The following is a 12,527-nucleotide window of genomic DNA, read 5'->3' on the forward strand; positions in this document are numbered from 1 at the left end:
CTTTCAGGCGCTGCGTAATATTATGGCGCCTTCTGCACCCATGGTATGAAAGCAAAGTTCCTTGATTATTACGCTGGAATGAGGGTATAGTTCCTATTCATATCAGCCTAGAAAATCATAACTTTTCATTTTTCACCAGTCTTGGTACACAATGTAACTACAGACGAGTCAAGTTTTAAATAGGAAAAATATTGTCATTATATATGTGACCATGGACCACAAAACCAGTCATAAGGGTCAATTTTTCGAAATTGAGATCAACAGACATCATCTGAAAGCTGAATAAATAAGCTTTGCATCGATATATGGTTTGTTATGATAGGATATTATTTGGCCGAGATATAACTATTTGAAAATCTGGAATCTGAGGGTGCAAAAAAAACTAAATATTGAGAAAATCACCTTTAAAGTTGTCCAAATGAAATTCTTAATGCACATTACTAATCAAAAATTAAGTTTTGATATATTTACAGTAGGAAATTTACAAAATATCTTAATGGAACATGATTTTTACTTAATTTCCTAATGATTTTTAGCATAAAATAAAAATCAGTCATTTTGACCCATACAATGTATTTTTGGCAAATATACCCCAGCGACTTAAGACTGGTTTTGTGGTCCAGGGTCACATATGGTAATTTTTGAGCGAGATGCTATCAGTCTAACCAGATTCAATGATCTATGCTAAGATATGCTAAAAGTGCTACCGCCAGACCCGGAGGTCGGCTGAATGGATTCGACAACGGTAAAACTCAACTCTTTAACTCTAGGAGAGTTGGACAATGAGCCTATTTTCAAAAAAAGTGTTCCTTTTAAGTTTGAAATAATAAATATTTATTTGTATATAAATCACAATATTTATTAGCCCTAATCTATGCGTGTATGTTGTTAAAGTTGTTGTAGCTGTCTGACCTGGGATACTGTAGGTCACTGAGTTCCCACAGTCATGGAGGTCTTGGCTGAATTAGGTCAGGTTGCTGTTAGGTTAAGTCCTTTAGGCAAGATCACTATAAGCCGGCTAAGAGGCCGGAGGTGACTGGAGTATGTACTGTACTGCTCTGTTTCTTCGAGAAACAAATAAGAGCGCTCACGCATATCCAGAATGCTTATCATGCTGGTATTACCAGATTAGAATCTGATCTGGGGATGTGAACGGTGTGTGAAATATATCTTGCATCCTAAATTTTTTTTCAGGTATTTATTTTACAGTCCTGTAATGTTGCGCTGACTGCAATTCAAACCCTAGGGTTGTTTTTTTGTTTGTTTGTTTTGGAGTGTTTTGTTTGTTTTGTTTGGTGGAATATTTGCTCTGAAATGGCTTTATTTACTTATTTTAATCTGAAGAACCATTGGGTCTCGTTCACTAAATGTTTACACCTGAATGAAATCTGCCTACCAATTTTAAGCAAAAGTTATTGATGAAACAAATTATGCAGAGGTCATGCTAGACTTTAACATTGTCAGTTATTTTGACGGACATTCTGTCGTCATGTATTATTATCCGTCATTTTAACTTTCATATTTTAATTAAAATAACACATTTAATTGCGTTTATTTTTGTTCACATTTTCATATTTAGTTATGAACCTGCAGGACGACAGCACAGTGTTTTAAAACAACAAAATACACTAGGGCTGGGTAAACAAACAATTTCTCAATTTTAATAGATTCTCATTTAGTTGAACCAGTATCGATTCTTAAATCCTTTGTGCTGCTTTTGATGCGAAACAAGTCTCAGATTTCAAATTCTGTCCATTTCATTAGGAAATTCAAGCAATAAATACAGTTTTCACGCTCTTTAATGTGGTGTGCTAGATTGTTGTAGCTTCTGTGTTCTCACCTGTGCAAAATCAAACGCATAGAAAAACATTTGTGACAGTTTCGTTTTGGTTGTGGATCCAGTTCTCCGCTGCTCCACTACGCTACTGCACTCGCCACCAACTGGGCAGGAGAGGGAATTACAGTTAGAAGTTACAATCGATCACTGTCAGTGTAATCTGTCAATGACGGACGGCCTTCAGATTTTTTCTGTCACTGATTACAAAAAAAAAAAATTCCATCAATGACAGACAATTTTTAGTTAATGCGAACTCTGAAATTATGATTCGTCAGTAACTTATTATTTTTTATTTTTTTTACAATATATATATATTTTTTTTGATTGGCACATAAATGTAGGAACAACTGAAAGTGATGAAAGGCTGTGCCAATTTTTTTTTTTGTTTTTTTGTTTTTTTTTTTCCACTTTTAAATTGTACTGTTCACCAAGCGAACACACATACCTTTTAACAGTATTAAACAATCTAAACAGTAATATTTAAGAATCTTTTTTTTTTAACCAAAACTTAAACATTAAGATTTTAAATTGTTGAGCACAGATTTTGAGAATGTTTTCACAATTAAATGGTTTATAAATGGGGAATTCTGCTAATTAGTATAATGGATTTGAAAGTTAGTAGTCAAATAATATCTTTCTAAAATTTCATGATGCTATGGTAGATTAAATTTATATTCTGTAAGGTTTTATTAATTGCTCAAACCCTTTTATATAAACTTCTATAAAATTCTTTATTTACCCATTGATTATGTATTCAAATCACAATGAGTTGTGGACAATATTAGCCCTTAGAGTGTGCACGAATCTGCACTTTGAATTTCCATATGAAATGGTAAACCGTCCGGGTACCTTTGGGATGCTCGTTTCAACATAATACAATTTAGGACACACTAATTCTAATTTCGATTACTATTTAGGACTGATAGTACGTGAATTGGGACACTGTAACTGACTTATTCACTTGAAGTGAATACTGGGATTGTTTTACATAAAGCATGCCATGCTGCCTTGGGCCAAAATGAGGTAGAGCAACCCTTATTTGTGAGTGTCTCTATGCTACTTACAAAATGGTTTATTTGTATGCAGGTCACTGAGGTATTTTACAGATGCAGATTGTCTCTATAAGTAAATATATAATATACATAAGTAAATATACGTTTCCTTTTTTTTTTCCTTATCAGGGAGTGTGCGGCTGATCCGACCTGCGTGCTGTGTATGCAGTGCTTCTTAGGCAGTGTCCACAAAGAGCATCGCTACAGGGTAAGAGAAAACAGAGACACACACAGTAGCGTTTTCTTTTTACCATTGTTAAACATCTCGCTCGGGTATGTATCAGCATGTTGGTGTGACAGCCACAGAGAAAGTGTCAAATACCAAATGTTGAGTCCGTCTGCTGCAGGTCAGTCTCATTTGGAGCAGTAGAAGCTGGCTGCATTTCTGCCACGTGAGCCCTGACTTCTCCCTGACTAAAATATAAAAAAATTGTTTACATTTGTACAACCAAATTAAGACAGAGAAGTCATTATGGCTCAACCAAAATGATAGTTCATACTTTTTCAGTGTTTAAAACTGAGGACTGTGACTCATGGTGCAGATCCTTGTAAAGCTTACAGGACAGATGGGGCTGTTGCATTTGTGAAGATCAAACAGCCAGTCTAACAAAATGAACAGTCTGCTTTTTAGTTTAAGTGCTGTTTCAGTTTTACCTCTGGCTTAAATATTTGTAACTCCTTTGTTTGAAACAGGATGGTTTGTGCAAAAAAAAAAAAATAGTTATAAGTTTCTGGGTATCATATTTGATGCATAATGTCTCGTATATTATGATATAATGGAATATGAACCTCCGCTCACCCAGTCTGAGCAAAAATGCATTTTGGTGCAGCTTCTGCTATTTATACGGCCGAAAAGTAAAATGTAATTCTGATAGCTTGTAGTGTACATCAGTAACATTTTTATAACAGTATAGAAGACTGCATGCATAAAAAGCATATAAATATAAGTTTTCACTTTATCTCTCCCAATAATGTCTTATCTTATTAAATGACATAGGCCTAGTCTTAGTTTTATGATTAGGGTAAGATCTCTATTTTTTTTTTTTTTTTTTTTTTCTCTAATTTTATTTTTTTTTTATGGGGTTCAAAACATAAAATGCAATGAATAAAATGTGGAATGCTGTTTAATGATATGTATGGATAATCAAGTAAGTTGATTCAGTCTAGTAATTGTTCATTACAATATAAACTATTCTTGCATTTCCTGTATAATAATCTGATAATTTAGAGTCCTTAGAAGTTGTATGTAAAATATTAGGTAATAAAAGTTAGAGAAAAGGTTAATGGAGAAGTCCACTTCCAAAACAAAAATTCACATATAATGTACTCACCTCTTGCCATCCAAAATGTTCATGTTTTTCTTTCTTCAGTCATAAAGAAATTATGTTTTTTGAGAATAACATTTCTGCATTTTTCTGCATATAATGGACTGATATGGTGCCCTGATTTTGAACTTCCAAAATGCAACTTAAAATTCACCCTACATTGCTGTTTCACCTTTTTTGCAAAGGGCGTTCGACCTTCTTTGCATGTTTACTTTGTAAACAGTGGGTCGGTACTTCTGCAGCAATGTAAGATGATTTTAAAGTTGGAAGAGATAAATGAGATGGGAGTTTTTTGACATACCCTAACTGTATTGACCCGGATTATACAGAGTATGCATGCGTAAGGCAGAGCTAAACAAGATGAGCATTTGAGGTTAAAAAGTATATGAATTTTATTCATTCATTCATTTATTTATTTATGTATTTATTTAGAAAATGACCGATCGTTTTGCTAGATAAGACCTTTATTCCTCAGCTGGGATCATTTAAAGCCCTTTGAAGCTGCATTTAAACTGCATTTTGGACATTTAAACTCGTGGGCACCATTGAAGTCTGCTATATGGAGATAATTCCTCACAGCGTCTGCAAGAACGTGCATTTGTTTTAAGGAACACTAGAGCAGACGGTCATATGTCTCTTGACTCACGACTTTGACAGTGACAGGTCTATTATTTCTGAGATACAGATGTAGGAGACTTGAGATCCACTCTGTCATGTGCTGCTGTCTTTGTGAGTAAGTGGCTCTTTGTGCTCTCTGTAGATGACCACCTCAGGAGGAGGAGGCTTCTGCGACTGTGGCGACACAGAGGCCTGGAAGAAGGGCCCTTACTGTCAGAAACACGAGCCCAATATCGGTGACTCTTCTCAGAAGGTGAGACACCTTTTCCTCTGTGACAGAATTAACAAAAGGAATGGGAATTTAAATGGAACCGATTCCCAGTAGCACACAAATACTTCAGCATGTTGTAATATTCATAAGTACAACATTACATCTTATTAACCAAATCTTGGATTTTGTTGGATTATTAGAATAGTATATGGGTTAAGCTGAAAACAAACCTTGTGTTCCCTGTTTTGTTTGGCAGGATCCGTTGGCTAATCTATCTGATGAGATGATTGCTCGCACGTATAATGTTTTCTCCATCATCCTCAAATATGCTGTGGACATGCTCACCTGGGACAAAGAGGACGAGCTACCTGAAGGCCTTGAGCCACCGTAAGACACAATAGCACTCATATGGCCTTTCTCTTAACCCTCCAGTCAAAAATTACTTATGAAGCTTATTGGGGTTAAATCCCTAATATCCCTAATCAGAAGAACCATTTTTAGGGGGTGCATTTAAATCAAGATCATCCTTCATGCATGTGATCGATTTTGATTACTGTGTGTTAGTATATTTGACGAAATCCAACTTGCTTATTTTGTTCTCAAGGGTGCGTGGAGACACGTACTACTGCATGCTGTTCAACGACGAGGTCCACACGTACGAGCAGGTCATCTATACACTACAGAAAGCTGTGAACTGCACTCAGAAAGAGGCTGTCAGTTTCGCCACCACCGTTGACAGAGATGTAAGTTCACCTGCTGTTCGTTTCACAGTGCCACGATTCAGGCTTAAGGTTAAGCACAGCCAGTTCTTGCTTTTGTTCATTGATTACCTCTGTTCACTGTATTCAGGGCAGGAAGTCTGTTCGCTTTGGGGACTTCCAGTTTTGTGAGCAGGCCAAATCTGTTATTGTGGTAAGTTCTAATCTAAACAATCACAAATCCCATCCGTTTGCCACTGACGTGTAAAGCGATTGGGTTTTTTGCTTTTGCTTTTCTAAAAGGTCAGGTTAACTAGGACATTCATTGAAGTTTTGTGGGAAAATGCTCCCAAATTTGCATGTAGCAATTTCAGTACCAGACAATGATGCATTCACAAGCTAGATAAAACAAATATTATTATTACTATTGCCATAAATATCAAACTTTGGTTTCTTGCATGTCCCTGTATTATTGCAACTTAAAGATGTGCTATGACCTCTCTAAGCAGTCAGTCCCATAGACTGACATTGAAGGAGGGATATTATAGCAACACCTTGGCAACCATCCAAAACAATATAGCATTGTGGGGGCAACTTTGCAGAAATTAAAGCATCATTAAAGTGTTCATGTAAATGTAATTTGCTTTTGAATATGTTTGGACAAATGATTTGCAGAGGAACACGAGTCGGCAGACGAAACCCCTGCGGGTTCAAGTCATGCACTCATCTGTAGTGGCGCATCAGTGTTTTGCACTGAAAGCTCTCACCTGGCTTGGCCAAACCATCAGATACTCAGGTCAGTCTTTGTATATTTTTCTCTCTTTCTGTTTTTCTTTCTTTTTTTCTTTGAATTCTTTACTTTATGCTTTTCTGGTAATGTCATTTTTTTTTTTATATTATATATCAATATATGTGACCCTGGACCACAAAACCAGTCATAAGAAGCATGAATATAGCCAAAAAAAAAATATTTTACACCAAAAATCATTAGGATATTAAGTAAAGATCATGTTCCATGAATATATTTTGTAAATTTCCTATCGTAAATGTATATTAAAGGGGTCATCAGATGCCCATTTTCCACAAGTTGATATGATTCTTTAGGGTCTTAATGAAAAGTCTATAATATACTTTGGTTAAAAAATCTCAATAGTAGTGTAAAACAACACCCTTTTTACCTTGTCAAAATGAGCTCTGCAAAAATCATCTCATTCTGGTCGAGGCTGCTTTAAATGCAAATGAGCTCTGCTCGCCCCGCCTTTTTTTTCTGCTGCTTGAATTCTGAAGTCTGTACAGAAATGCAGACCAGCCATTTAAACAGGACTTATCAAAGCGAACGTCCCATTACTCTTCCAGTTGTCCTGTTGACTGGAGTAGCTCAAGTGCATGGCTACTTCAGAAATTTAATGTGCATCTGCATACTGTATGATGGGTTCTATTCTATAATGGCAATGTTTTAATGGTACAAAGATCAAGGGAAATTTTTATTTTTTTTTTATTTTTATTGTTTTTTTGTTTTTTTTTTCATGTCATGACATTTTTAATATAGCGGTGTGCTCTGTGTCAGACTGATGTGATGAATCAGTGCCTGAGTTTATTGCTTTCCTCAACAGATGCTCTGAGGAGAATCCTGTGTCAGGTGGGTCTGCAGCGAGGACCGGAGGGAGAGAACTCATCTCTGGTGGACACGCTCATGCTCTGTGACTCCAAGATGTGGAAAGGTGAATGGAATGAGTGTGCTGACATCAGCTCTACGAAAATACTGCAGCACTGCAGAAACACACAGCTCAGTGAATGGCATGAATGCATGTTCAAAACACATTTTACACCAAAATCAAAAGACAAACTGATTAAGATGTTTCACATCACATGAATATGAAGCATATTTTAGGATAAGTGAAATTTATTTGGAGAATTATTATTATTTATTTATTTTTTCATTTCATGACTGACAAGACTAATTTTGCTTTTGAGTCTGATTACTGCAATGTGTCTGTACATTTGAAATTTTTATTCCCATTGTTCTGAGTTGAGTGTCTTTCCATCCTGATTATTTAACAATCCTACAATACAATAGTTTAAATCAGCAAGATAAATATAGGGTTTAATTGCACTACAGTGATGAGGTTTGTGATGAAAATGTGATTAATTGCAAAGTTACCCAAAAAAGTAATGTTGGTAACACTGCATTTTGCAGTGTTCTTGTTTATGTTGTATGTATGTGTTATATTTGCTATAGTAATAATAACAGTAAACTGTACATAAAGCACCTATCCCTATAGAAAGTACATGATGTTAATTAATATTGCTCATAACTTAACTGTATAATTACACTGTAATAAGGACACTTTAAAATGAAGGGTAACTATAATTTTTGTTGTGGGGTGAAATTTGACTGGGACATGCTCTTCATGCCGTTTCTAATCTTGTGTTTCCTCCAGGAGCGAGAAATGTTTACCACCAGCTCTTTATGAGCAGCCTACTCATGGATCCAAAGTACAAGAAACTTTTTGCCATCCAGTTTGCAAAGGTAAGACTTCCATTTACAATGGCATAGTTCCTATATTGATCGACCACATGATGCCCCAAAAAGTGTTGAAAATTTAGAAAACAGTCATTATTTGTTGAATCCATGAAGCAAAATAATTTAATTGTAACATAATGCATAATACATAATCTGTCTTCATAGCACAGAGTAACATTTTTGAAAGACTTTCTGGGACTCTGTGACAACCTGTGTGTTATAGGGATACTTCACCCAGAAATGAAAAAATGATCATCAATTACTCACCCGTATGTTTTTCCAAACCAGTAAAATATTCGTTCAGTAAGAATTTTAATGTTTTATTTTATGCTCGTTATTTTTTCAAAAATACAGAAAAACGTAATATTGTGAAATATTAATACAGTTTAAAATAGTGGTTTTCAGTTTAATACAGTGTAAAATATAATTTATTCCTGTGATGCAAAGCTGAATTTTCATCAGCCATTACTCCAGTCTTCAGTGTCTCTTTCAGAAATCATTGTAATCATTGTTTTTATTTTTATTTTTTTAGGATTATTTGATTGATAAGAAGTTAAAAAGAACATTTATTCAAAATAGAAATATTTTCTAACAATATAAGTCTTTTTACTATTACTTTTTATCAATTTAACACATCCTTGCTGAATAAAAGTGTTAATTTCTTAAAAAAAAAAAAAATTACTGACCACAAACTTTAAATGGTAGTATATATTTTACAAAATTTTTATATTTTATTTATTAAATATTATAAAATTTATAATATTATAATATTATATAATATAATAATATAATATTATAAAAAATCCTGAAAAAATAAGTATCACAGGTTCCAAAAAAAAAATAAGCAGCACAGTTGTTTTCAGCACTGATAATAAATCAGCATATTAGAATGATTTCTGAAAGATCATGAGACACTGAAGACTGGATTAATGGTGCTGAAAATTCAGCTTTGACTCAGAGGAATAAATTACTTTTTAAAATATATTCAGAGAGAAAACAGTTATTTTACATTGAAATAATATTTCACAATATTATTTTTTTTTTTCTGAGCAAATAAATGCATCCTTGATGAGCATAAGAAACTACTTAAAATATTAAAATTCTTACTGATCCCAAAGTTTTGAATGGCAGTGTACTTCATAAAGACACTGTAAAAATAATCATGTAAATCAAGTGGTTTAATCTACATCTTCTGAAGAGACAAACAACTATGTGGAGCTTGTGAATATGGTAAAAAGAAGCTCGACCGTACTTGACACACCAGAGCAAACCTCATTGGTTTAGGATGAGTTGATTGATTGGATTATTCATTTTGGGGTGAACTGACCTTTTAATTATTGATTTTTAAATTCAGTGAACAAACAAAACACAAGTGTCATGGTAAATGTGTTGGGTCCATGTTACAAGTTAAGAATTTGTCATGTTTTGTTTTACCACAGAGAATACTTTCAACCCAAATTACGTTAATGCTTTTATGCTGAAAGTCTATATAGTGTGGTGCATCGCTTAAGAATGCGTACATTTTAAACATATTGCCACCAAACATGATACTCGTTCACATTAGACTAGCATGAAATTAGTTGCTTTTTAACTAAAAGTTGCCTCATGTCATGATGATAATTTCCAGACATTATTCACACAAATACAGTACCGGAAACCATATCTGTAAAACATCTTTTACATGCAGCAAACTTGACACACATTTCAGTGTAAGTGCATTACTGACCTAAAATTTTAGTTTTTTACAAACTGGTGAAATTATTTCCTGTGGTAATCAGTGTTATAGATTGAACTCAAATATCTTGTGAGACAAAATTGATGTTGGTTGTACAAGCATGTCTAGAATATGCCAAGTCTGTATTTCTGCTAGAACATCCAGTTCACTTTCACTTCACACTCAGTTTGATTCAGCTGATCTGTGAGGATAAGAGAGTTTGAGCAGCCATTCCCTGTTCAGTGAGGGGTATCGTCTCAGTGAGCGAGCATGTGTAATAGAGATACTGTACTATGACTTAGCAGAGCTGCTCTGGCTGTCTTTGATTCGCCGCCCGCTGCAGTTCTCCGACTGACTCAGTCGTGCTGTGACAGCAGGAAATCAGTGTCTCAGTCTACACTCTGGTGTAGGGCCCTTTTCCCCTCAAATTTTATTTAATTTTTCTAATTAAAATTGTTAATGTAAATTTTTTTTTTTTTTTTTTTTTTTTTTTTATAAATGTTTAGCAAATTACTTTTTTATGGACATGTTTTATTTGTTCCCAAAATTCTTCTAATCAATTGAATTCATAAAACTTTTACAATTTAAGTAATTTTATTTATTTATTTATTTTTTACAATAATATGGTCCTATGGTCCTTTTTCAGAAATTGCGTTATCTGATTTAATATTGATATTTTAATTTAAATTTTTATTTAATAATTTACTATTAAATGTATCAAAAATACTGGTAATTGAATGAGAAATAGTCAGATTTTCCTTAAATAATTTTTACTTTATTATTATATATATATTTTGATTAGTAGCTTATACTGTACAATAGACTTCGTATTAGCATTTTTTTTTTGTCTTATTTAATATGCACAGACATACTGTAAAATTAATTTCTGAATGGATTCCACAATTCTGTCTGCTTTTCCAAATTTTGAAAATCATAGGGCCCTCACACAGGTGTGTCTGACCGATTTGTACCTTAGATTAAAACAACTTTAGAAAGTCTAGTGTAAGGACAGTGTGTAAAGTTTAGCCTTAGCTCGAGTCCCCCGGCTCCACACTTGCCCCAGTGTTACTTCACCGTGTGTATCAGAAATAGAATCAAGTCGGGGGACGTAACTGCAGATGGCCCCTGACCTCTGACCCGGAAGGTGAATCTGCCCCCTTCCCCCCCTTCCCTTAGAATTACCGGCGCCTCCAGACAGATTTTATGGAGGACGATCACGAGCGTGTAGTGTCAGTGACCTCTCTGTCAGTGCAGCTCTTCACCGCCCCTACTGTGGTGAGTACCGCCAATCCCACACACCTCTCCTTTCTCTTCTGCCTCTTTCTCCTCTCCTCCACCTCCTTCACCACTGCCTGCAGAACTATGAGCGCTTGCAGAGCGACTACGTGAAAGACGACCACGACAGGGAGTTCTCCGTCACTGATCTTTCTGTGCAAATGTTCACCGTGCCTTCTCTGGTAAGTACATGCAAAGAGAGGCGGCCTGCCATGAAGAAGAGGGCTTGTCGCTTTGGGTTTTTGGTCTCTTCTGTTTCCTTTTTCTTATCACTCTTTCACTTTCCATCTGTCTTATTTCCTTTTACAGTTGTTCCTGCTTCTTTTCTTACTCTTGTTCCTTCCTCTTTACTAGTGTTGCACTGAAATGATTTTTTTATCGAAATAGAAAATAAAAATTTCATTTAGCCAATATGTGAAAATAGTATAGTTGTTAAAATTTTTAATATTTAATAAGTAATTAACACTCAAAAACTGAATTGTATGTAAATATTTAGGGGTGCTGTGTGCAATTGTTTGACTATATCTAAGCAAAAACACCATAATACATTCACAGGTATTTAGGAAACATGTGAAATGCGCATTGTTTCTCTGAAAAACATTGCTACAGCCAGTAATTCTATTTTGAAAATGTGCATTCTATGTCTGAATGTCTGTTGTGTTTTGGTCCGTGTGATTCTGGCCACTGCCAGTTTAACCATTAGTATTTCAACACTCTGGGTTGCCAGTTGGTGAAAAATACAGTGTATTGAACTATATAGACAATTTTCTGTGCGGCCACAGATTGCGATAAAGGAGAGTGACAGCTTTTAATTATTTAGGGAGTTTGCAAGTGTAATATTGATTTAATACAACAGTTCAATAAAAAAGTTGTTCATATTAAGTAGTTTATGTTGTCTGACTAGAACACTACTGCCTGATTTTACTGTATTTCATCAACAAAAACAGTTTAAAATAAAGTAACAGCTCAGTTGTATCTCTAAAAGCAAGCATCTAGTGAGTCAGTGATTCATCATTACCCATTCATACAGTGCCTGCATCCCAATGTGCATACTCTCCATCCTAATTTCTATGTGATAGTAATTTTCAGTACTACTTAGGGCAGATTGGGTGGATAGTATGCACATTGGGATGCAGGGATTCACTTGCTTCATTCCTGAATGAATCAGCTGTTTGAACAAATCAATTTATTGAACGATTCAGTGATAAAATCACTGATTTTTTTGACGCATAATTTTAGTTATTTAAATGTAGTATTTCTATATTCAAAATGT

General features: G+C 34.7%; 1 protein-coding gene across 2 annotated transcripts in view; it reads left to right on the forward strand.

Annotated features, from left to right (window-relative positions):
• The window catches only part of ubr2 (ubiquitin protein ligase E3 component n-recognin 2), a 41,795-nt gene that overhangs the window by 4,336 nt on the left and 24,932 nt on the right, over nt 1-12,527 (forward strand). The window contains exons 3-11 of one of the 2 annotated variants that reach the window (XM_051125937.1): nt 3,019-3,097; nt 4,975-5,085; nt 5,300-5,430; nt 5,648-5,786; nt 5,893-5,955; nt 6,417-6,537; nt 7,355-7,462; nt 8,183-8,271; nt 11,156-11,254. In XM_051125937.1, coding sequence (XP_050981894.1) covers nt 3,019-3,097; nt 4,975-5,085; nt 5,300-5,430; nt 5,648-5,786; nt 5,893-5,955; nt 6,417-6,537; nt 7,355-7,462; nt 8,183-8,271; nt 11,156-11,254 — 940 coding nt within the window. Of the gene's footprint in view, nt 1-3,018; nt 3,098-4,974; nt 5,086-5,299; nt 5,431-5,647; nt 5,787-5,892; nt 5,956-6,416; nt 6,538-7,354; nt 7,463-8,182; nt 8,272-11,155; nt 11,255-11,337; nt 11,437-12,527 lie in introns of both variants that reach the window. The other variant, XM_051125936.1, reaches the window with a different exon arrangement.

Source organism: Labeo rohita, chromosome 13 (genome assembly GCF_022985175.1).
Source record: "Labeo rohita strain BAU-BD-2019 chromosome 13, IGBB_LRoh.1.0, whole genome shotgun sequence".
NCBI classification, from domain to species: domain Eukaryota; kingdom Metazoa; phylum Chordata; class Actinopteri; order Cypriniformes; family Cyprinidae; genus Labeo; species Labeo rohita.